This window comes from Sparus aurata, chromosome 3, assembly GCF_900880675.1.
Source record: "Sparus aurata chromosome 3, fSpaAur1.1, whole genome shotgun sequence".
In the NCBI taxonomy this organism is placed as follows: domain Eukaryota; kingdom Metazoa; phylum Chordata; class Actinopteri; order Spariformes; family Sparidae; genus Sparus; species Sparus aurata.
This window is the reverse complement of record NC_044189.1, coordinates 28,178,908-28,205,342: the sequence shown is the minus strand read 5'-3', so window position 1 is coordinate 28,205,342 and position 26,435 is coordinate 28,178,908. Positions and strand designations below refer to the sequence as shown.

At 39.7% G+C, this 26,435-nt stretch overlaps 1 protein-coding gene across 6 annotated transcripts in view; it reads left to right on the top strand.

Moving 5' to 3' along the window:
• The first annotated feature begins 2,177 nt into the window (after positions 1-2,177).
• phactr4a (phosphatase and actin regulator 4a) overlaps positions 2,178-26,435 on the top strand; it is a 36,126-nt gene continuing 11,868 nt past the window's right edge. The window contains exons 1-7 of one of the 6 annotated variants that reach the window (XM_030412266.1): positions 2,178-2,521; positions 7,673-7,716; positions 8,862-8,974; positions 13,410-13,453; positions 23,110-23,271; positions 23,361-23,441; positions 23,542-24,723. In XM_030412266.1, the coding sequence (XP_030268126.1) occupies positions 13,441-13,453; positions 23,110-23,271; positions 23,361-23,441; positions 23,542-24,723 (1,438 nt within the window). In that variant the 5' untranslated portion in view covers positions 2,178-2,521; positions 7,673-7,716; positions 8,862-8,974; positions 13,410-13,440. Of the gene's footprint in view, positions 2,522-7,672; positions 7,717-8,709; positions 8,728-8,861; positions 8,975-13,409; positions 13,454-13,862; positions 13,997-16,210; positions 16,482-23,109; positions 23,272-23,360; positions 23,442-23,541; positions 24,724-26,435 lie in introns of those variants that run through there. The other 5 variants (XM_030412265.1, XM_030412267.1, XM_030412264.1 and 2 more) reach the window with 5 other exon arrangements.

Sequence of the window (26,435 nt, the reverse complement as noted above, 5' to 3'; positions counted from 1 at the left end):
GTCAAACTTTTAATCAAGTCGAACCAAAATAACATACTTAATGTGTGATTTGAACGTCCATTCTGGTTTATATAGTACATCAAGAATACCAAATGCTTTATAAGTGATTAGCGGCATCTTAAAATCAGTGCTTTTGGAAACATGTGCACATTTGATATCAGATACAAAAGGCATTGCTTCGCCATGATAAGTTTAGTGCATTTGATGCTGATATAAATGCATGTACGTAACACAATACCTCTAAAAATGCTTTTAATATGTTGTTGTCTAGAGCTAAAACTCTCCCACCTCCTCTTTCCCTTACATATCAATATCCCAGCACTTCAACAATGACAGATCTGTCCCAAAGTCATAAACAGTCCTTGACCAGTGACCCAACACAAACACTTTGGGATCAGGTCATAAAAGGGGACTATAATTAAATACAGTGAGAGGGTGGAAACCCTGTCTGGGGCGCTAAGACTAGACTGGGTCCACCAAAAGGTCACTGGCAGGCTTGCTTTTGTGTGACATTTTTCTTGGTACCTAACAATTCCGCTCATGGAGAGAGATCTTCCACAGAAACAACAACTCCAGACTGGGAATGGCCGGAGCAGCTATTCTCACAGCAGGCAGCGCTGCATGCGTGGTGTGTTTACTTCCTAATGCCAGGCAAACAAAGGGGCACATAAATTTTATCAGAGTTACATGAATTGAACAACTTCAGTATCAGCTCTGGCATCAATGCCTTGTTCTTGGAATGCTGCAAACATTTAGAGAGAGAGTGTCGGCATAAAATATATGAAAAATGGTTATATTCAGTATATTATATAACTGATTTTGTTCAGATGATTCTTGTGTTGAGTTTCTGATTGCAGAATTGTGGAGCAACTTTGTGTCCACATTGTGCCAGTAGATGGCAGGCCAATCTGTGCCTCTGATCTGAGCTGCAGGGTCCACAAAAAAATGCACAGTGCTCATGCCATGTAGTTCAACAAATGACCAGAAGAGATCACAGTATTCAAACTTTTGGTTGCCCTACCTTCTACAGAAAAGACCTTTGTGACTACTTCTGTTTCAAAGAGAGCAAAGGTGACTTAGAACAATTTCAGCTGAGTGCAACTCATCATAAACATAATAGTGAATTCAACAAAACAAAAGTACAAGAAAGACAACATCTTTGTGCATAACAGTGGTTTTAAAGTGAAGTATCTTCATGATGTTATGCTTCCCAAGTCACCTTTTACAATGTTACACATAGATAAGAAAGATATTTGTGCAAGTACAGTGGAAGAAAAAATGGGAAATATTTTCATTTCCTATGCACTAAAAACACAAGAATGTTTAAAAGTTGATCTCAACCTATCCAGCACATGTTTTACTGGATATATTCACTGCACAATACTAAAAGGAACTGATCCTGCTTCATTAACTTTAAACCTCACTATTTTAATGCTATTCACGTTTCAGTCAAAATCTCCACAGAGGATGGGTTACACTGATATTCCTAATAGCCTACATCTGCACATTTCCCTTAATTCTGTCACCGTCCCCTGAGGATTTGCTTCAGTCAGTTGCAATTATGTTGGGTCCAACAGTTGCAGATTTTTTTCTGAAATTGTATCACACCAATTTCAACAAATACAGCCTCCACATTTCAAGATGTCTTTCAGAGATAGCAAGATAGTTCCTAGATTTTAGATTTTCAAAAATATGAATTATAAATATATAGATGTTGATAATAGTAATCCTACAAAAAAAATGTTGTTTAATCTTATAACCTCACTTGCATATTTAACAAAATGTCTTTCTTTTGAAGTTATGTCAGATAGTTACACACACACACACACAAACACACACACATATTTTCTGTCAGTACTAAAAGCTCTCTCTCTCTCTCTCTCTCTCTCTCTCCATATATATATATATATATATATATATATATATATATATATATATATATATATATATATATATATATATATATATATACACACACACATATATGTGTATGTGTGTGTGTGTGTGTGGTATGTGTATGTGTATGCCATGATCGGTCACAATCTTCACAAAACCTAACCAAGAAATGTGACCAGCTCCAGACTTCAGAGAGCTCAGCTGGTCACATGGTCCTTGCGGCCTTTTCTCCAGGTGGGGGAGCAGAGCAAACAGCTACCCTGCAAAGAAGTGCGCATGCGCAACTACATTTAATCTTCCTACCGAGTCAGCGTGAGACACCTTTTGACAGAGAAGTGTTCACAAAGAACTTTTGAGTGCACCGTTGAACGGCTCTCCTGACATTTAGTGCAACGTTCAGGTGATGTTTGTACGCTTCACTCGTTTCGCCCGGTCTGGAAAAGTTACTTGTGTGACTTTATTTGGGTCAAAAGGTAGTTAGTGAAGCTAGTTCCGCCTTGCTTTCTCCCTGTGATGGACAGCCGCGACAAGTGTCAAAAGTAATCAGGAGTCAACGAGATACAGGATAAACACGTCTGCCGACTTTTGGGTACATTTCCACACAAGTAACAGCTTACTAGAAACGGTGAGTAGCCTTTGAGCGCCATAATATATTTATCTTCTTTGAGCTAGTATAACGAGTATGGGCTAATTTACGTTAGCTAACAAAGCTAATGCTACAGTACAGGGACAGTAGCCACCTGTTGCTGGCTCTTACTTACTTCAGCTAGTTGCAGCTAAGGATTAGCATTATGTCAGTGCACTTTGTAATGCGTTTCTATCTTTAGCTCACAACCATAGTTTTGGTTTGTCATTAGAAAGAAGTTAACACCGAAACACAGTCTAAAATACTATTTAAACTGTAGTACGTGACGTCTAACTTTACCTTGTTAGTCTCTTGTATCCGCTACCTGTAGCTACCTGTCAGACATTAGCTTGCTTATATGTAACTTTAGCTAAGGCTATGCTTCAAGGTTGAGAATACATTTTTACATACATTTGTGTGTTTTTGTTTGCAAATCTTTTGACTTCATTTCGCATTTGATTCGACACTGAGACCTCAGGCATTTACATGGCAGCTGTGGTATTATGACACATTATGGGTGCTGCAGGGAGGCTTCAGGTGTGAACTATTTGGCTTCTCAGTAAAGCATTCCACTGCATTCCATTTACAGGCCCGTCTACTTGTTCCAACAAGCACCCAGAGCTTTTAGTACTGACTGAAAGCCGTAATACGCCCTGTAGGACAACACAGACTCTGAGAAAGAGGGACGACAAAAGGGAGCTGCAGCATATTGTATTTGGTCTAGATAGGCAGCATTGTAATCAGGTCAGTCAGGTTATTGTGCTTTGTATACAGATAGATGCGGATTGTTGCATCTGACAGGGATTACATCTTGTTTAAGAGCAGAAGAGTTGTTGGTAAATTTCACATCAGTCTGTACACATATAGGTTGGCAGCAATTTGGAATGAGACAGATTGATGTTGCAGGGATTGGCACTCATTTACAGTGGATTTAAATGGTGCGAAGTGGTTGCCTTCCCCGGCTCCTGACTGTAATCCTGTCCACAGTAACAACGTCTTTGGCCCATGTCCAACTGGTGTCTGGAGGTAATATTTACTTCAGTCTTGATTTTCTTGATTCAGTTTGCTGATTTGGTAAAACAAGCTATAGTTGCTAGCTAAATCGACAAGTAGAAGACAGAGATGTTTTGTTGTTTGAGCATTTGAATATTGTGGGTCCTGATGGGACTTATATAATCAGATGTGTGTGCCCCATTGTCAGCTAACTGTTGACAGTAGCTCATTGAAATCCATGCAGCTCACCCTGGAACAGACTCCAACTTGGCTCTTCATTTAGTGATTGCCAAGTCTGCAGAATGGATGTGGTCCAATGGCTGATTGTACTCGGCTCAGCTCTGCAGAGCTTTATCCGATGAACTGGGAGTTCTTAATGAGCTAATTGGAAACTCGCAGTGAACAAACAGGATTGTGTAAAATGTATGAATTACCACTACAGTACAAACATTGGTAGAGACTATTTAAATTTTTTTTTTTTTTTTACAAGAATCATATCTATTGAGCATGCCAGTTTGACACAATCTTTTAACATTAAACAGCAGTTTGGTTACATTAAAACTGAGTAAAACTTATATAAACATGGTCTGTTTAGATCTGGATTGCTAATATTGTAACAGTGAGTATAAGTGTCCTGGATTGGTTTTATATTTGTGTGAATTAACAATGACAGAGGATGTTGTGAGCTTTTGTAGTCTTAGATCGAGTGCATTTTTATTTTGATGACAAGCATCTGTCAGCAAGCTATCCAGTTAGCATGATACAAGGCGACACTGGTGATGTGCAAATATGTCTGTGGCTGCTCGGATTTATCAGAGTGAATACCTCTGTAAGCAATGGTTAAGTTAATAATGATTTGATTTTCAAAGCATTGTTTGAAGAATTACGCTGATTTGCAAAAAAACAAAAAGCGGTTGAAATTTTATCTTGAAGAGGAAATCTGAGGCAAAACATACTGATGAAACACTATCTACTCTGATTTTGACTGTCTTGGTTTTTGCATGATTGACATCAATATGAAATGGTGAATAGAAATCTTTTAAATGTAGCACTTTGTGTAGGGTTGGAGGACATAGCCAATAAATTATATCACAATGTGTTCAAGTGGGCTTTCTGTATCAATTTGTAGCAAGTAAAATATATTGATCTCTTTTTTTATTGGCCATATGTAAGGGAATTTAATGATATGTGAAAAAAGGACCTTCCCCATCTCTCTCAGTTGTCTCTACAAGCCTGTGGACAATTTTTTTTTTACAACCCATTAATGTTTGTGAATTTTTCTGGGTTAAAGAGGATCCTAAACTATTATTTCTTTCTTTCTACATTTGCAAGTACAGTACTAAGTAACGTAACGTTAACATAATGGTTTCTTTTCCTTCCTGCCTGGCTGCCTTCAGTTCTCTGTCCCTATATTGGACAAGGTGACGGTGTTGCGTTTAGGGCTGGGTGATATGGCCAAAAGTGTTATCATGATATGTTTTTTTATATTGATCGATGTCGATAATTATTTCAATATATATTCAACAATAATAATAATGTTGAATTTACAATTTTAAGAGTTTTCTCCTTAGGACAGAACCCAAAACAAACCAGAAGGTTAATTATGGTTTATAAAATACAGTTATTTATTGTCAGAATGAATAATTGACAAACATTCTACAAACCAAACCAACCAAATAGCTTTATGTTTAACACTGAAAAAACCTCAAGCATTTTTGGCTTCCATGACAGTCATTAGCTTCTGGAAGCCCTGTTTTTCAATTGTGCTTATAGGCACCATATCGTTAGCAGCACCGTGCGTAATTGGGCTGGTTATGTCTTTGTATCAACTCGGTTTCTTCGCATATGGGGCAATGGCTGAAAAAGAGACGGAGATTGTTGGTTGTCGAAGTGGAGATTGACTAGTAGAAGCAGTGGGGTGGGTCTGTTGGCTACTTGCTCGGAGGCTGGCACTAGCATGATACAGGGCTTTCCACTAACACACAGACTAGCCAGCCATAATACATAAGTAGCCAGCCGGGGGGGGGGGGGTAGTACGATCTTATACACTGGTCTAATGTTACATTATTAATATTATTACATTATTATTATTATTATTATTAGCCTAAGTGTGCCTGCAGAACAGGCAGCCTATATTAATTTCTCAGACATTTGCTCTATTATTATTATTATTATTATTATTATTATTATTATTATTATTATTATTATGATCAGCATCAATATCTACTCTATATATTATATTATTATTATTACAAAATATCGCATCTTCTTTTATTCATTAGTGTAACTAAGTATGCCAGACGCTAATGCACCAATAAAAACTGTGATTTGCGCACTGAAAATAATGAATAATAGGCTATACAAGCTCACATAATATTGCATCATGAGGCGTTCTGGGCTTGTAAATATCTTATTGTCGGTGCATGACACCTTCACAGTCTGCAGTGGTGGCTACACAATTAAACACTCAGTGAACGTTTCTCCCTTAGCAACTAATGAAAATACACTCTTAGAGTCCGTTTGGTTTCATTTGTACAACCGACAGTGTTTTTTGATGCCAGCACGTGTCGCAGGTATTGCTAAATGGACGCTGGAAGAGAAGAGTGGATTACCGGTGATAAAATAAACGTATTATGGTGAGCCCTGCTTCTCGCCTACGACGGCCGACACACTGACTCCGCTAAGTGAGCGCGCACACACACCGCGTGTCGGGGCCGCGGATGAGTTTCTCTCCCTTGTGATCAATGAAGTCGGCGATGATCGGAGTAATTTGTGATTATTATCAGTACAAGCACAGCGAATCACAATTTTAATGAGTGCGGTTCAGTTTGACACTATTGTCAGTCTGTTAGAAAAACATTTAACTTTATTAAAATCGAAAAATAATAGTCATTAAAGTAGCCGGCTGGAGTTAACTGTGTAGTCGGCTATATGGCCGGCAGCCGGCGCTTGTGGAAAGCACTGATGATAACACAAACTCATGCTTTCGGAGTTCTCTTTGGGATGGTACCTGTTGAGATGATGTACGAGGCTGGTGACGCCACATGCATTTGTTTCAGCCCAGTGCGATTGGCTGTTGGTGTAGTGTTTTCTAAGTAAAGGAAAATGGACTCAAAAAATGTAAAATGAGAACTGCAAAATTCTGGAGGCTTCGCAGCCAGTGGCGAATATTGGCAACTTTCGGAGCAAGCTTGGCCGATAACAGTACTTTGATAAAGTATCGGTGTCGATTAATTGGCCAAACTGATTATCTCCAATAAAAGCACCATTTTACATCAAAGAGTGTCCTTTTTTGCACATCGCCTAGTAAGCTATAACCAGTTATTCTGTTGGCAATATGTCCCTCAAGCAAGAGCCACAAAGGTAATTGGTCCAATCATCATAGCCATCCAGTTAGCTACATCACCCTATTGGTTTGTTCGATCTGCTAGGCAATTAAATTATGTAAAGTGAGAAGACATTGACTACCAATTACTACACAGTTGCCAGCCTTTTGTTCAATATCAGTTTGATTTAGTCTTCTGTTTGATTTTGTCATACTGAGATGTCGGTGTTAAGCTTTCCTTGGTCATTTAATAATTGTTAAAAAAAAATGGACAAAGGCACTGGTACTCATGTGAAAGTAGTGTTGTTAGATCCTGTTTCAAAACCTGAAAATCTGGCTGCCATTTTGCCTACTGTTCCTAAAATTGTACATTGCTTGCTGTTGCTCTGATAGTGCATGTGGGCTTGATTTACCAAGACAACATGGAAGCAGTAACCTGAAACCGGACATAAGGTAACTCAAAGGACAGCCCATCTCCTCCTCAACCTTTGGATGCTCTGTAAAATAATGACAGACAAGACTGGGTGTGAACCTGTTTGACTTTGCACGCGTTGGTGCATGTTCACGTGGTGTCCTGAGGCCTTCAGCATTACAATGCCGTGGCTGAGTCTACTGGCTCAGCTGCTTCGGTTTACTGGCTTGTGGTATGCTCACAAAACAGCAGCGGTGCACATTAACTCACCTCTGTCTTTGCTTTGCTGCCAGCCGGAGCTCCTGCTGGACCAGTTCACTGGGAGGATATTTGAGAACAGACTTGGGTTGCAGCGGTGCTGAACTTTATCTAGTGAATTATTTGTGAGTTCAAATGCGTATCAACTTCTCTTTCTGTACAGGCAAGCTGAAAACAATTAATAATGGATTAAGCCTTCATGAAATGGTAAGAAAATTAAGTTGATAGGACTACTTATGTCATTAGCTCAGAAGGAATGGACATTTTTTTTATTAGTATTTTAATCCATAGGTCTCCAGACATAATATGTCAAATGTCAGTAATTGTGTTAAGCTTGCAGTAAGTCTAGCATTTTCTTCTGTTACACCTGACTTTATACTCTACATTTGTTTATTTTATGTTTATTATTTTTTTTTTTATTGGGAATAATAACTGGTGAAACCAGTCAAGAAATTATTATTGGCTGATGAAGGCATTTGATTAATGAATCAACTATTTAAACCTTGATAGGCAGCCTTGCTACCAATTTTGCCCAGTGGCCGCCAGCAGTATTGCAGCAAAAACAATCCCCCCCAGCTCAAAAAGCATTTCTACCCATAGAGCATTTTAAACTGTTGACAGAACACTGTTAAATGCAATCAAGGTCAATTATGACTCTTGATTAGGAATTTTTGATCAACTGAAGTTTTATATTTCTTAAGCTTTCCTCAGACCAAATAAAGTGAGTTTAAAAGTATGTAACCTCAAAATTTTAAGTCTGTGGACTGAGCAGGAAGTCATGGGCAGGGTCAGAGGTAGAGAATCTCATTGAGGGAAACTCAAGTGCTCACTGGACTCAACTGGCCCCATGCTTGTATTCGGTGTCTAGCTCTTTATAAATCTATATTGAGTTTGACCTGTAGTGTAGAGTGTGATATGTAGCAGTAACATGTACACTAGAGTAGTGGAAATAAGCCTTTTTAAATGGACCTTTTGAGATGGTGTACAGTACAGATATGTAGCCCTGCCTGCAGCTGTTGAGCATGTGCTCTGTTTACATTAGGCCAAGACTTGTCAAACCAGTTGGACTAAACCAAAACTGTTCAGGCAGAGGGGTGTCTGCTGTAAGAAACTGCTTTTAAAAGTTCAAAGCAGAGTTGCTTCATTAGTTTGCGTGTGAGGTAACAGTCTAACTTGGTAGTCATTGACGATGACTGTCTTGGAAAAGGCATCTAGAACGTAAGAAAATGGCACCCACTAAAACCTTCTCTTGCTCAGCATGTTTCGAGAGTTTCAAAAAGGTCCAGCACTAAGAAAGAAGTTGACTTTGTGTCTGCTTATTTTATGTACTCGTCTATGTGTATATCTTACAGGAGGACTGCAATCACTGCTGCAAGTCGTCCTGCTGGAACCAGGAGTCACAGTCAAACTGCAAGGACAGGGTTTCTGTGGAAGAGTTCTTAATGATCAATGATCTTCAATAACAGTAAGTTGGTGAAAAAAGCAACTAATAGTGGCTTATTGTCCTTTTCTTTCATCAAGACTACATTTGAGAATTGAATTCACAGTAAACCCTATGCTTTATCACAATGCCACAAGAACTTTACCTAGTCCACCTGATAATGAGGTCAAATACTTGCCTGCCAGGCTACACTTTTATTCCGCGCTGTACACATTGTGCAGCCTGTTCATTCACACAGGCAGGGCTTTGCCTGTTTGCTGTCAAAGAACTTTTGACATTCCAAAGTGCAGCCTGATACTGCTGTTTGGACTTTCCCTGTCAGCGTCATGATGCAGCTGCACCCACTGATTTAGGCCAATTACGTGCAGGGTCACCGTTTGAATCACTATTGTGAAGCTCTTTGGGAGAGACAACACAATTTATCTTTAATTTTCATTGTCAGCTGCTTATCTGTACTTTTGAAACTGATCCTCACACCGATCATTCCTTCTGTCCAGCTGCTCTGTCTTAAAACTACAGGAAATCGTTGAAATTGTAAAGTTGTTACTGAATACTGTTGGGACTTTGCTATTACTTCCTTGAAAGTAACCTAATTCCCTGCTTTTCATCATCTCTGTTTCCTGTTTTGAACTGTTGTGAAAAGTTCCAAAGACAGACATGACAATACTGCTCTCCAGTTGGTGTCACTTTACCGCTTCTAGCCTCCACTTCAATTTCATGATAAAGAAACGTGCTTATCTGTTTGTGTTAGTTCTGTCCCCACACATCCTCTGGCTGGCTACTCCATATCCTTGTGGAAAGCCCTGTGTAATGTTAAACAGTTTATTGGGGATACTCAATTTGCATGTTTCTTTGCCTGGCTCCTCACGTAAAACACACAAGATTGAGTCTATTTTGCCATTCATTGGATTGTTGTGTTGATTTGATTTAGTTCAAGTTGATATAAAGCTGGTTTCAATTATCAGTTATGTTGTCAGTCCCATGTGTGAAGCCAAACAAATCTTACTTTGTTTGTTCTTTAGAAATTGAGTTCAGAGTGGCTTAAAAAGAGCTGACCTGCTGCTTTTGCAGTTAAGGCTATCAAAGGAATTCCTCTGTAACTGCTGTTATTGCAATGCATCTAGAGGTCATCTACTAGTAGTTCTTGATTTAAATTGCATGAAATGGAAACACCGTAAGCATCCTGGTGCCTTCAATGGTCGGATTTAAGTTATTCAAGTTATTTGTTATCTATAATATTTAGGGATGTCCCGATCAGGTTTTTTTTATCCCGATCCGAGTCCTTTAATATTTAGTATCTGCCGATACCGAGTCCCGATCCGATACTTAGCCTTAACTAATATTTTCCTAGATAATACAGCTGCATTAAGAAAAAAGGCACCTGCATCCGAGCTGTTCCTTAATAGGTTTTTTTATTTTGTTGAAACAAAGCATATACTTTCATATGGCTCTTTCTTATTCTGCATATGCTATTACAACATTGGCCTCCACCTTCCTTGTGTTAGCAGGTGAGTGTGTGACACTGCACTGTGACAGCAGACCCTCGTGTTCAGCAGCTGAAGTGTGTTCACGCTTGGTACCTCCATATCATCGTTGTTTTTTTCATATTCTTTACATTGCCACATAAAATGACGTGGACACGTTGCTCGTCTATTTCAAATGCGTTCAGCATCTCCTCGACTGTCTGTTTTACATGCTCTGCTGTATGAGACCCACGGAACTAGTGCGCATACTGGCACGTTGTAACTCGAAAGTGGAGTAAATGTAATGCAGAAATGATAGGGCATATCGGGGGTTTAAAACTCCAGGTGACAAAGAAAACCCTGATCCTCTACCGCGGAGATGAGCTGGTTTTCCAGAGCGATTAATTTGATCACCTTCTATGTAATATTTGTGGACATGTCGCTGTCTCGTGGATAATTCTCTTAACTTTTGAAAGTATCCGCGACTGTTTGCTGCTTCGGTGTCCTTGCCTGTACTCTCGAGTGAACACGTTGTATTCTTTGAGTGTTTGTTTTTATATGCCCTATCAAATAAGTAGTATTAAATGCAGCTCCGCGAAACGGCCGTATAGCAGATGTTACATGTCGCCGTTGTACTGCTTTCACTTTCTAATCTAAGTTATTTCCACACTGCAGACACTTTATCCACAGGTTTGCCAGAGTAACACTACGCGCGTGTCTGCGCTCTGCCACAAATTGTGCTCTGACGTTTAAAAAAAATAATAAATAAAAATCGGGCATGGGTCCACGTTCAAAATTGCCGATTCCGATCAGTGCAAAAATGCCCAGATCGCCCCGATCCCGATCCTACAGATCGGATCGGGACATCCCTAATAATATTAGGTGCCTGCACAGTATATTAAGGATTTAAATGCAGCTTTAAAATGCAAAAAGATAACCAGGACGATCATGTCTGAGTGTTCAGCCTGCTTTTGATTTTTTTCATTGTAGTTCCTTTGCTCTGGTGGGATAGAATGTATTCCCATATTCCTTTACACTGCAGCTCAGTTTGTGCTTCATGCTGATGAGATGTGTATTTTGAAATTCGATTGTGTAATTGGTCAGTAATTTCTTAATCAGGACATCTGCTTTCATTTCTCTTTAGAGGAAATTCTGAATTAAAGTAGCAGATTTGCCTTTTAATCAGCAGGATTTCCAGTTGGAGTGTGGGATAATTAATGCACTACTTTGTCTTCGTTAACAGAACAGAGCCTTTGTTCAGCTTCAATCTGCCCCCTGTTAGCTGCAGAGAGCATCCAATCTATTGAAGTGCCCTGAGAGTCTTTCATTGATTTACTGAGTAATAATGGACATCTGGTGTCTTCACAGATTGGAATAACTTTTGCAAGTTAAACTCCAACATTAGCAGCTTTAAAATGCCATAGTCCCCAACGCTTTTTTAATAGGAAAGTAACACGAACGATTGATGTGAGGTGCAGAAAACTGGAAGTGGTCTCGAAACAAAAAAAAAAGTCATGCACACTTTTTGCATCGGGTGAGATTTCGGCTCCCAGGCCTTCTTCAAGATCAACAGTCAGTCTCTAGACCACGCCCTAATGACACATATGATTAGGATCAGACAATCAACAATACTTCTAACCACATGCACAAATTCGAATAGCTTCAAAAATGTTAAATACATGAATTCTCGTGGATTACTAACAAGTATGAAGAAAACCTTCTTAATGAACATCATGAGCACCTTTATCCAAATATGTACTAAATATAAAATGAATCAAAATTAAATCTCACTACTGGACTGGAACCTCTTTACTTAAAGGTTTCTAATAGATGCTTAGAACAAGTTAAATATCAGCTTCAATTGAATATCATCAGAACCTTTATCTACACATCCAACCAGAATGGCACAAAGTAGAGGGTATACCTTCGTCAAGGCCCAACATACCCCTTTAATTCAATCAAACTAAATCCGACAACAAACTCAATAGCCCAGAATAGCTCTATTTTAAAACACCTATAACTGCTTAACCATAATTTAAGATCACCAGATTTGTAACAGCCAACACTAGGACAAAAAAGAAAGTGTAGATGTAATCATAATCTCCATTGTGTTGTGGAAGAATAATAGATTTTTAATATGATCCATATCGAATTGTACATACTCATTGATGGCAGCTACCTAAATACAACATTCATGAATTATTTCCTGAGGAATTAACCAAAATGTAAAAAAAAAAAAAAGCTGTAGTGCACTATGTTAAGGAAAGTGAGACAAAATTCCTGAATCTCAAACAAAGGTTAATGGGGTCTATTCTGGGCCAAGATCCATCCTCCATCCTCCAACCAACTTCTGTGAAAAATCCATTCAGTAGTTTCTGTATAATCCTGCTGACAAACCAACCAACAAACAAAAAATAAACTCATGGTGGAGGAAATAAATACAGAAAAATACAGAAAAAAACTATTGTTATAATCTATATTCAGTAAGGGAGGTGCTAGAGTTCTTAAACAGTAAATTCAAGAATCTCCTGCAATGTAAAATATTCAATTTACCTCCTCTTGGGGGAAGTGGTTCCTTCTAAATTCCAATATATTGCTGCCATTGAAGAGCCCATGTTTTTGCATCTAATAGGGCTTCTATGATCAGCAGTATGAATTTCCACTGCTCTACTCGTCTTTCCAACATATGATTTACTACAAAGGCAAGTGATAAGAATGGCCAACATAGTGTGGCATGAAAAAAAAATCCTTAATTGGAATCTCTTAAAATCTGTGAGGGTGTTTGAAGGTTTTATAGTGACACTGACTAAAACAACGCAGTCAGAGATGGATGCTAGTTGTGCTTAAATAAAGCATGATGTCCCCTAACTTTTACCTCATGATAAAATGTGTGTTTCAAAGCTATATCTTGTAATAAAGTAATCTGTTGTATTCTGCTGTAGTATTGAATAAGTTTTATGTATGTCATACTGATCCCATTTGTTTATCTGTTTCAGGAGTTGCTGACTGCTGAGTTTTTACACTGTAATGGAAAATCCTGGTAAGAAAGACTCAATTTTTATTTATTACTTAGAGTAAGATTTTGCAATTTGCATATTTTGATATTTAAATTTTTCATTTGTGTACCTTTTGTAGAAAACTTGTGAAACCTTTAAATAATGCTATGCAACTTGAAGTTGAATCATACCATCTGGAAAGGCTTTACTTTAGTATATATGTTGGCTGTAGTGAGACTCATGTGATAGTATCATGATGACAGAAAGTGGTGAGTCAGAATACAAAGTGTTAGGTATTGAAGCTGTCCCTTAAAGGGTTGGCCCTGTGACGCATGGTGCTGTTGACACTGCAGCTATCTGATTGGTCCTCACCCAGAGGACACACCTGTAGGTTAACAGAGCCGGTTTCCTTCACTGCCTCTCATGGCCTTGTGTCTGTTTCACCACTGACCTCGATCATTGACGACCGCAACATACCAACGTATCACTAGCCCAAAGGATCTTTGTTCAGAGGCTCAACTGTTGTAGTGTATTTCTAACATCTGTGAGAAAAAAACCCGAGATGGCTGTTCAGTCTCAATATATTTGTGAGTAAACCTCTCTCAACCTTTCTGTTTGTTTTTAGGTTTTGAATGTTGAATTCACATTTCAACCTAAGTCTCCTTTTCTTACTTTGTTGAAATGAATGTTTGAGACAGTATTGAAGTCAAATGATCATTTATGGCTTTGGTCCATTGAACTGCCAAGACAGGACATGGGCATGGCTCCATGATCACTTTATAGTAAACGGGGCCATGGCAGGAAAAGATTAGTGAGGTTTGATCTACTCATCCCTGCCTGGCCCTTTGGTCAAGCAGTAAAAATAAACTAAACTTCATTATCTGCTCTCCTCTGAAGGTGCTGTGTTTCTGACATGAAGGAAAGGCTGTTGAGTCACTGTGCTTCACAGGTCCTTGTATTTTGATCAGAAAGAGCGAAGTCTCCCAGCATGTTGTCTCGTGTTACATCACATTAGTATCTGTATGTTTTGGAGTTGCCTTGATGACGTGAAGTGTGAGAGTATTTCTGTGAGTCATCATGGTGATGTTTTTTGTTCAGCTGGGCTTTTATGTTCTCATGTTAAGAGTAGTTTGTTTAAAGCCTAAAAAATGTGTTTGTCTCCATCTGCTGCTGCTGTTTGGAAAGAAAAACATTTTAGAGCCATGATGAGTCATTAGTTAGAAGATGTCCAAGGTTGTGATCCCTGTCTGTTTACCAATGACTCCCAGGATTGTTGTCCTAATTACCAAAAGGCTGATTGTGGTCTTGCATTCCACACATTCCTCAGTCAGTTGCTTTTGTGTGCTGTCGCTTTAATTGGACTGTAGAGGGAGCAATAGTTTGCTCTGTCACTTCTCAGTAAGTGTACTTTTCTATATTCCTAACCTATTAATCCTGTATTTGCTGTTAGGAATTTAACTAATTAAAAAATGTCTTTTTTACAAATTTCAAATACTTTAAAAAACATTTAAAAAACTTGTGATATTACATTTTAGCCATTAGGTAGCCTCTATATGGTTTGGATTTTGTTGGTTTAAAAGCGACACAGGAGAGTTCCACAATTACAATAAAGTAATTATTTTGTGTTGTTTTAAGTCACTTATTTTACTTTAATGTAGCCTACTTTGATTCTGCAAAGTAATAAATAATGATATAATCAATAATATGATTAATGAATAACTTGTATCAGTTGTAAAGACAGCCATCCATCAATTAAAGAAACTGATGACATTTTTATTAATCATTATTACATTTTACTGCGATTTTTGGAAAGTTATAAGTGTTATCTCCCTGTCCCTCCATCTGTAGATAAAACATGTTATGAACTGGTTATTACATTAAACTGTAGACTTGGATCCCTTTCTGTAAACCAAATTCTGTTTGCTGAACTATTAGAAAACATGGATTACATCCTTATTCCTACTTCCCACTTTTATCTTTAACATGCATGGAGTAGATCCTCTGACTCCCACACACTGATTACATATAAGCTAATCACACAGTGCTCAAATAGGAATGTTTGGACACAGACTGCCTGGCTGCCCTCTTTCTGTCCTGCATGAGGATGTACAGTTTGTAAGATTAAGGCCTCTTGAGAAATTTGTGACCTGTCTGCTTAAGTGCAAAGCACATGTTGCGAGTAAGTAATGAATTTGTCTAATTTTAAAGACACAATTCAATTTTTTTTATTTCTAAAACCAATGCCAGTTAAATTGTAATAAAACTGTTGTAGCCTGAGGAAGATGTAGTCAGAGAACTATGTCATGTGCAGCTGTAAAACAGACTAATATCTGATTAAAGTATAATTAGTGTACATTATACAGTGCATTTCATAGTTTAAAAGGACAATCCTTGGTGAGTCATTTGACACCTCAGCTGTGTCACTTCCTCTTCTCTGGCTCTGAGCTCCACCTTGGCCTGGCTCACCTCCTCTTCTCGAGTTACTTCATCCAGCCGAGCCCGCCCCTCGCCCTTCAGGGAGTAGTGTTTTGTCAGCCTGTGAAATGTTGCTAGCGGGGGGCCCACTGCATTGCAAATCCCTCAATGCTTGATGGCTGGAGTGGCCAAACCTCAAAGCTCGCCTGCTGTTGAACTTTGCCCCTAAAAATTTGCTCTTGGGAATGAAAGGCATCTAAGACTGCCGGATTACCTTATTGGCGTACCTCATTTATGAAGTCAGAGGACCAAGAAGGGAGGGACCTAAGACCTTAGCGAGTGACTGTATTTGTGTTTTAAAGCGAAAGAAGGAGGGAGGAAAAGAGGGAGAGCCCAAATCACACAGACTGAAGGGAGGGGGAAGGCAAGTCTACAGAGACAAGAGACTGAGCGCCACAAGTGAGCAGTCAAGACAGTCTTGAGTTACTGGAGCTCCATGTCTGTTTGGAGAGGAGTGAGGTGGCTTTAGGTTTTGCTCTCCTGCCGCGGTCCTCGGGAGAGGCAGGGCCCGGCAGGCCAGCGGGGACAGGAGCCGTAGCATGGGACACAGTGCTAGCAGTGAGACAGTGGCCCAGCAACCAGCCCAACACAACACGGGTGAGTCCGAGACAGAGGCTCAGAAATGGTTGCTCTGAACATTCTGACTGATTTTAAATAAGCGAACAACTTGTTTGCATTTGTGTAGAAGGCCAGAAAGGGGATAGTTTATTTACATATATATTTTTATACACAAGCAGGTGTTTTGAAACACGAGAAAAACTAACAAGGCGGCAGGCACAGACAGGTGAAGAGGAATGCATGCAGATGGAATGTGGTGATTGTGAAATGTACAACCCACACAGACTTCTCTCTGTCTGCACGCAGCACTCCATGTCTCTGTGGAAGCGCTTCTGAAAAACAAGATTTGGGGGTACAAGGCACCAGCTGACACCATCTCTCCCCATGTGGATCTGTTTTTCTTCTAACTTGAACAACTTGGCGTCTCGAGTTTTCATCCACAGGTGCTTATGGCCCTGACACTCTGGTTATGCTAATAGCAGTCAAACTTTCAGAACCTGTTTTTAGCTGTCAAAAGGAGGGTCCTCTCTCAAGTTCGGTTTGCAAATGTACAATTCGTCTTGATAATACAGCCCGCAGATGTTGGAATCCTGCTTCTATGTAAACAGGCCCTGTCTGTCACTTCTTCTCTGCATTATGTTTAAGCATTAAGCTAGATGTCAAGGCCTGCGGTTGGTTGAAAAGAAACAGAGGTCTGGTTTTTGTTCCATAAATTTCACTGTAAGGTTTCTGTTCTGGCCTAAATAAAAATGAGTGACGCAAGAACATACTCTTCTTTCCGTATCTGCTGTCCATGCTAAATGTATTTTGCCTCTGGTGTGCTACTGTGCTTAGCTGGTGTCACCATATCCTGTGATTGGCATGAGTCATATGGACAACTTGTCCAGAGGACTGGATATCGCATTAGTGCTGGAAGGTTGATGCAGGTTTAATGTTTTTATATGTCCTTTGCATTTACAGGAGCCTTTGTTGTTACTCGTCTCCTAGGTTCTGTTGAAACAAGCTCCCCTGTTCAGAGACAATTTAGAAATGCTTACCTGAGGCCTGGGTGTCAGCCTTTACTATGAGTATTGTATGATTTCTTTTTTTTGTTTCCATTTTTGACTTCTTTGACCCCATCTGTTAGGGATCGGTGCCTTTAATTCTCTGAGTCTCTTGCTGTCTCAGATGGACACAGGCCACTGTAACACAAGGTCACCAAATCACTCTTTGCTTCTGTCACAGCCAAGCCACATCAGTATTTTCCCAGTTTGCTCCCACCACACCCTTCCCAGTTTAACACCCACTGGTGTCAGTGTTATATGTCAGGAATAGCTGTGAGTGCCAGTGGACTGAACAGAGTTCACTGACACTTGTATGCCTGCATTTCAGCATGGTATTTCACACATGCATGCAACAGTCTGCCTTATACGATGGGTTGACAAAATCAATTTTTTGGAGAAGGACTTTTTGTAAAAACATTGCAGTGGCGGGTCATCGAAGGTTGAATGCCATTCATCAAGCCAGGATTGGCTACTGTTCGGTACTGGTACCCAACAGCGGCTTATGCTTTTTTTTTCAGTACTCTTTCGTTGAATCAGAAATCTGATTTCAGTTATAAGAAGGTATTTAGTAGATATTTAGAACATTTTACACACTGAGCAAAATAAAATACCTGCCTGTCTTTTCCTGCTTCCATCCCTACAACTTCCAGCCTATCAGTCTTTCACCAGGGCAGAGACAGCGGCGGAGTGTTGGCTAAGCCTTAAAAAAAATGCTCATCAAATGAAATAATGAAACAAAGCCCAGTTATCTACAATATCCTGTCAGGCTGCACGATGCATTACAAATATTGCAGTGTGAGTGTTGCCTGCATCAAGTTTTATAAAAATGCAACCACACATTCAACCCCTGTCAGATGCCCTTTCCCCTTACTCACTGTGACTCTGTTTCTGTCTTTATACTCAAATTACAATCTCAAGTACTGAAATTTGGCACAACTAATTTAATGTGAATCCCTGCATGATGGTGCTGATGTAATTTGGTTGGCACCCTTACCCAGGAATTTAACTGCTTGTATGTACTTTGCAGAACAGCTCCGCTGTAGAACAGCTCTATACTCCCTTGTCCGTCAACAGCCACCGGTTCCGTTTTGAGTGCAGCATGATGCAGCACTGCCGGACAGCTGGAGTGGCCAGACTGAGAAGTTCCTGTGGTAATAACAGAATCAGGCGCGATTGCAATCATACATGTCATGTATGTGTTCATAAACACAACAGCAAACAGACAAAAGGTTAGTGGTCACAAAGGAAGGATTAGAAGTAGGTTGGATTTGCTTGGAAGCTGATAAATCTGTCAAGTTGATCTAACAGCTTATTGCACATAAACTGGTATCAGTGATCAGCCAATCAGTAACAACAAATTTCAGTACAGTCATGCCAAACTAGGTTTGAGATCATTTAGAAATGGTTTGACCTTTAGTTTGTGTCACAATATGTATCTGCCACAATTAAAAAAAAATGACTATCACCCCATATATTGTTATCAGATTCACCAAATATCAAAATCTGTGTTGGCCTCAAAAATCAAGTATTTGTCAGGCTATAATGTGTAATCAATCTGGCCAAAAATGAACATCACAATCTGTTTAATCCCAGTTACAATCTACAATCTTGATTTTTATATTTTTTCTCTCAATTTTTAATTGGCCTGTAGACTGCGGCCAGACTTCAAATACCCTAGGAGTTACTGCATTTGCACCAATAACACATACAACTTGCATAAAAGGGTTATTTCTTCCCATTCACCTTTCCAGGAGCTATAACTTGCATTTCATTATTTATAATATGTCACTCAAGAGCCATGTGAAGTCATTTGTCCAATGAGATGGCATGCATAACATTATTAAAACTTGCTAAGACATTAAATGGTAAAATGTGACATTTCTGCCAGGAAACAATCAGATTAGCTCAGACAGCAAGAGATCAGTGGCAACACTGGTCTTTAGCCGAGGGCATAAATAAGATAGGAATAAACATGGAGGCCACTTAAAACAAAGCCCAACTTAACCCTATTGTTTGTCAATTTATCAATTGGCTGTAGCCCACAAATGATTTTAATCACGTTAAAAACTAAAATAGACTGCCCTGGTTCTGTAGACAACAAGCTTAACTCTTACTTACTTACTTGCTATTTAAGAACACGAGCATATCTTTGTGGTTAGGTATGATTTGAAACTCACTATTCAATCAAATTTAGCAAATAACTTGTCAGAGCAGAAAGGAATTGTAAAAGAGGTATTAGCTACAATTGCCTAGTCAGATGATGAGCTGCAGGACAAGAGCAGGTGACAGTGTGGGCGAGCTCACTCTGTCCTGTCTGACAAATGGAAAAACTGGTATTGGCATTGTGTGCACAGCATGTGGTCTGATTCTGGTTACCCACTGAACACACTATCTCAAGCTGGATGCCAGAAACTCGGATAAAAAACAAAAAACACTTGAACGGAACCAGTATCTTGAGATTGGCACTGTCAATTCTTACATTCCAGATTGATCAAATTCTAGTGGGAGATTAATGGATCATGAATTAATCATTAACACCTCCATTCAATTTAGAAAATGTAATATTTTCTAGAGGAGGGGAGAGGAGAGGAGTCTGATGTCCAGAGCGTTTCTCTCATCATGGCTCATGACACTGGCTACATTCATCCCTGACCTTGAAAAACTCATCCTCAGGACATGAGGTTTAACAGTGATTGTAAAATGTAACAATCCACTTTTAATCCCACACTGGAACATGCGTGACATACCTGTAGCAGAGAGTGTTTTGTAAGAGAGGTTACTCCCTCCTCTGTCAGATACTGTTCAGCTTAAATCAGGAAATGTTGGCATCACTGGAGGAAACCAGCGATCCCATCTTCTCTTGTTTTGCATTGTTTTAATGTCTTACCTCTCACAACACAATTTACCACCACTGTTTATGTTGATTGCCACCATTCTGGATTTAACATCTTATTGACAGCATCCTTAATTATGATTTATTTTTTTTGATCATGGCTGATATTTAGAGGCCGTCCACACACAAACGGTCTTTTGCGAACACACACATGTATTGCATCGTTTTGGCCGACCGTACACATGGATCCTGAAAACGCAGCGCCTGAAAACGCACTTTTTTGAAAATGGGTCTCAGGGTGGAAGAATCCGAAAACGCAGCCATCTCGTTCTCGTGTGGACAGCGAATCCACATACTTTCCAAAACGATGACGCAATCGCCCCACCCCTCGACCTCTTGCCTTCGACCTCTGGACCCCGCGACGTCTCACAACAACAACAACAACAATGGCGGACTACATGCTTGTGTTTGTGCCGCAGAAGATATTGAGCCTTTCTTGCAACTTACTCGCCTTGTAGTTGAGTGTGAGTCGCAGCAGCAGTTTGACCTCATTAACGGTCCACACGAACGATTCTGGTTTCCTTGCACTAGCCATTGTCATCTTCCTCTTGTTGTGTTCGGATTTCCTGTCTACTGTCTGTTCGTATACAGAGCGCAAGCTTACTGCGCATGCTCCGTCTCTTCTTCTCCGTCTTTGGTGAATTTTAAGCGTCACCTTTAGCCCTTGAATATGAATTACAGCGTTTTTAATCGTTTCAGTGGATCCGTATGGACGCAAATATTCTTGAAACGATGTCAAGAAAGACGGAGGAATAAAAGATCGTTTTGGTATGTGTGGACAAGGCTTTAATTACATAGTTTGCCCGTAGTTTGCATCTAAAAGAAGTAATTAAGTTACAATAATGATAATAATCATAATGATAATGATGATGATAATTAGAATAATGCAAATAAGAATAACAGTTTACCTTTCCACTACAGTAACATCACTGGTGCAGTCAGTGTACCAATTCGTAAGAAAGTTTAAATATAAATTGAAAGAGAAATGGTTTTGAGCTGCCAAACCAATACCCACTTTTTATATATGAGTAGGACAACCAAATTTATTATACCCTTTCCTTTTTCATCAACAGTGTGGGATACTCCCCACCACGCATGCCACCATCACACGATGCTATATTACTATTAGTATAACTGCTGTAATGAGAAAATGAGCTTAGCTGTCTTCCATTGGCATACTGTCTTTAGAAGAAGTTGAACCTTCCCACCTGCTGCATTTAAACCTTGCTTTAAGTCCTTGCTCATGGCTCTGTGCTCTCTGTTGTGTAACTGCTGCCATAGTGAGTCATCAGCTAAGAATTATAATGGTGGTTTCACGCCCAGTTACTGTATTGCTTCCTTGGGTTTTTTCAATGGCATAGGACCAACTTGGGCATTTTGAGTCATGGATTGTCACAGTTGTTTGCCTACAGATATTGGTGATGGAAGTGTCTGCACAGAGCCCAAAGGATACAAAAAGATAACACTCTTCGGCTGTGAGACTCCATAACTCATCCTTGATACTCCACCATGAAAATTGTGGTTATTTTCTTCCGCTTTCTTGTGCAACGTTTTGTTGTAGATTGACAATAAATTAACCTTAAACCTTTGATTTCTTCTAGTTTAATCTTTTTGTCCCAGTTATTATGGTTGGATTTTTCTGGTTTAAAACACTATCTAAACTGGTGTTGTTCACGGTGAACCTGACAAATGGAGGATGTTACATGATCCTTTACCCACACTGTTGTAAGTCACACAAATTCGCACCACCCTGTAAATAATACCAAAAGAGGTTGTGCCCATATTTCACTTTCTGGCTCTCATGTGACAGTTGAGACTGCTAAGTAGGCAGAAAGAGTGGAATTTTGACCAGCCTCATTTTTTAAGGTTTGGTCCTTTTATTATAGATAATGAAACAGGAGCTTAGAGTTGGAGCCCTACCCTAAACATTAACTGATTAACCGATTAACCTTGCCATAGTTGCAACCAGAAAAGAGGCACTTTTTTGTTTTTTGTTTTGTATCTAATATTATTATAGGTTGATATTGGCCTGTATTTTAGCCAGTCATGATGGCATTGCTGAATGTAATTTTTTTTTTTTTTGTAACCTGTAATTCATATGCTCAATTTGTGTCTATAGAAAGCCCATAAAGGAATAATTTTTTATTTGGTTTTTTCTTCCATCATGGCAGTCAATGTTTAAGAAGAACTCCTGAATTGTAGTGTTTTCCTATAGTCACAGGCCACTAGCGATTGTCATTTTGGATATGGGGATTTAGTAAGACTGAAGATTAAATTCCGTTATGCCCAATTTGAAATACAGGCTTACCCACAACTCTGTTAAGTCCCCGTTGTAATATTGACAGCACCACATATTCTTTAGGCTTTTTACAGTTACATTCACATAAGCACCATGAAGTGATTGATATATGTGAGTGGGGGCATCAAATGCTGAAGTGGGCTATTTAAATGTGTAAGTGAGTTCAAAGAGTGTTTATTGATTACTTTATGAGTTGTATGTGTTAATTTTGAGATTGCGTTGACCTTTTGAGAGTATAGGGACATCTAACTTGTAAAGTAAGGCCTGAAATAAGTGGAATTCAACTTAAATTTCAGAATAAGAATTTTTATTTAAAAATCTGGAAAACAGCTACGCTGCCATTGGTTTTTATTCTTGGCAGTATTCGCTTCAATCAAAAAGTAGTCAAGCTTTTAGTGATCTTTTTTTTGCCACTATGTTATCTTCATGCAGATGATGAAGTCGACAACACAACGCGGGGTGAAGAAGGTAACTCTGGTGGTGGAACACCTCCATCCAAACGCAAAGGCAAGTTCTCCAAAATGGGAAGAATTTTCAAGCCCTGGAAATGGAGAAAGAAGAAGCCAAGTGAAAAGTTTGCTGAAACATCGATAGGTAAGATTGGTACTAGGGCTTATTATTTTCACATAATGTGTGCAATACATTGCGATTGATTGATGTTAATGTAGTTTTCCTTTTATCAGCCTTGGAAAGAAAGATTTCTGTTCGAAAAAGTCGGCAAGAGCTGATTGCAAGAGGTGTTCTAAAGGATATCCCAGAGAACGGTAAATCGATTTTGTTTTGTTAATAAGGATTATATGGATATGTGGCTCTTTCTTCGATGACACTTATCTGTATTTTACTACTTGTGTCTTCATGAAACAGACAGCAATGATGTAAACCACTCCAAAGGTCAACCAGTGAAAAATGGACACCCTGTGCCAATGGACGTTGATAGGGTGTCTGAAGCAGGAGTGCGAATGTCTCGAGGGGAATCTGACATCAAGGTGAATTCCTTGAGGCCGCCCCAAGCAGATGACCGTCGAAGCAGAGCACCGTCCGATGCCTCCCGAAGTAATCGGGCACCTTTGGATGTGGACTCTCACGCGCGGCTTTCTGTGGACGTAGACAGACGAAGCCGTTTGCCATCAGATGTTGATAAGAGAAGTGGCTCCTTACCCCGTGGACCACCACAAGATGATAGATACCGCAGAGAAGAAAGGAGAGATGGCAAAGATGACAGGGATGAAAGAGGAAGGAAAAATAAGGAAGACACAGAAAGAAGAGATTGGCGTGAAGAAAGGGAGGGGGGTGCTGACCGGAGGGAAGACAGAGACTTAAGAGAACGGCGCGAATGGAGAGATGACAGAGAGAGGAGAGATGAAAGAACAGAGAGAGACGTTAGGGAAAGAAGAGATCGTGATGACAGGGAACGAAGAGAACGAGATGATAGGGAACGTATTATTCGTGATGATAGGGAACGTATTAATCGCGATGATAGGGAAAGGAGGGAACGGGATGAGAGGGAGCGCAGAGATCGCGATGAAAGGGAAAGGAGAGATCGGGATGAGAGAGAAAGAAGAGACAAGGATGAGAAGGAACGGAGGGATCGTGACGAGAGAGAAAGGAGGGACAGGGCAGATGATGGGGATCGGCGGATTGAGAGGAGAGACAACAGAGATGACCGAGAAAGAGAGGATAGGGAGAGGAAAGACATTCGGGGAGAAAGAGATGATGGGGATAGGAGAGATAACCGAGACAGGAGAGAAGACAGAGAGAGGAGAGAAGATAGGGACAGATGGGATGAAAGGGCCAAGAGAAATGAAAGAGAGCGAAGAGATGAGCGGGAAAAGAGGGAGGAGAAGGAGAGGAGAGAAAAAACGGAGTCTCAGCGCTCTGGGGATGACTCGCGGCCTATAGTCAGGCCTGTTTCTGAGATCGACTTGCGACCTTCTCTACAGAAGAGCTCTTCAGAGGAAAGCAAGAAGGCTCGCCCTGCCTCAGAGGCTGACAAAAGGAGTACCCTACCCAGGTACATGCCAGCTGCAGAGTTCAGAGAACGCTCAGGTAAGATCTTACTATCTGTTTCTACCTACTTTTCAACCTGCCAGATGGTGAGAATCAGTGGTGCGTTAACATTTAAGAAACTGCTATGGGAAAAGTTGATGGTTCTGTTGTAATTTCTCAGAATTGCAGCTTTACAAAAGACAGGAGTCCTATTATCTTGACACAGTAATTGTGACAACAGGATAAAAACTGAATGAGGTGCTCATTCTTGGCCCTGTTTATTACAGCTCTTATCATGCGAAGATAATTATTTCTGCTGGAAAGCAGCTCTCCTAAATATTTGTGTTTCTGTTGGTCTTGGTAAATTCTGAAATGGACTGTAAAGTTTGCCATAATGTATTGAACCTTTTATCTCCTGAAGCCTATACAGTGTAACGGTTTCAGCTTTTTCACTTGGATATCTTCAGGCGTTACTGTCCTTAGTACAATTGCCCTTTTCTGTGTTGCTGCAACTCAGCAAGGATACATTGTCTATTGAAATATGCAAAGAATTTTGTTCTTAACATTGAACGATACCCACTTAGACTGCTGAAGCCCCATGTCATCGAGGATAGTGGAATTTGCCCCATTTCCTTCATTTGAAACATTTCAGGAGATCTTTAAATGACCAGTAAAAATAGGAATGATTACACCAAACAAATGTTGTTTTAAATGTGCTATATGAGTGTTGCCATTGCTTTTAGACAGACTTGGAAAAAATGTGAACCTACCCATACTCGCAGTTGCTCCAGTTATATAATAAATGTATGATATGGCATAACAATTTGCCAGTCAAACATTTATTGTACTGATGGTTTCTGAGGCTATTTCACAGTCTCAGAGTGAATCAAATCTGCATTCGTACCAGGGAACTAGAACTGAACTACACGCTAAATCTGTCTCACTATGGCGGTCTCATCAAATCCTAAGTGCATATCAGGATCAAAAGCAGGGATTGACCAACTTTGAGTCAGCCTGTACAATGTGCAATGCCGGATCCTTTTTTCACAAGGTCAGGGTGTGTAACTAAACTGACTGGCATTCAGAATGTTGACTTCTGCCTGTTTTGGAGCTAAAAGCTCCTTTGGCCAGCATTCCATTGAGTACACCATAATTCATCAACAAAAAGATTACATTAATGTCTTTAATTGTACAATGCATTATTCACCAGTGTTGGAAGATGGAACCTTTATTTCCTGTACTTGTGTTGACATGTGAAATCCTGTCCCTTGGAACCTGCACACCATTTTCCTAGTACAGAGTTAGTCAGTGAATGTGTTGCTATGATGAAATGCCAACACATGCACACACCAAAGTCTCCTGATGGCGCTGTGAAGGCATTTTGGGTAAATGATTGAACCGTTATTCTGATAGGGTTTATGAAGCTAACGGGCTCAACCTGAAAGCCTCAACCAACTGAAACAGTAAACATCAAGCTTTGATACATGGATTCAGGTGAACATGAAAAGGGGGAAGAACAAATCATTAGGACCTGTGTGCTTCTTTGATCTCTCTTCGTGTATGCTGTGTGTAAATTTCAGTTCATCTGATTCATGTTACCTCTTATCCATTAATAACTCAAGAGCCTAGTTCAGAGGAGACCTCTGGGTAAGCTCTGAAACATCTGCTTATTTTACAAGTTGCACCAACTCCTCAGCATTTCCTTCAGTTTTACTGTATGTGATGATGACACTTTGTGTTTCCATTCTTGCTGTCACCTCTCCTTAAATGTT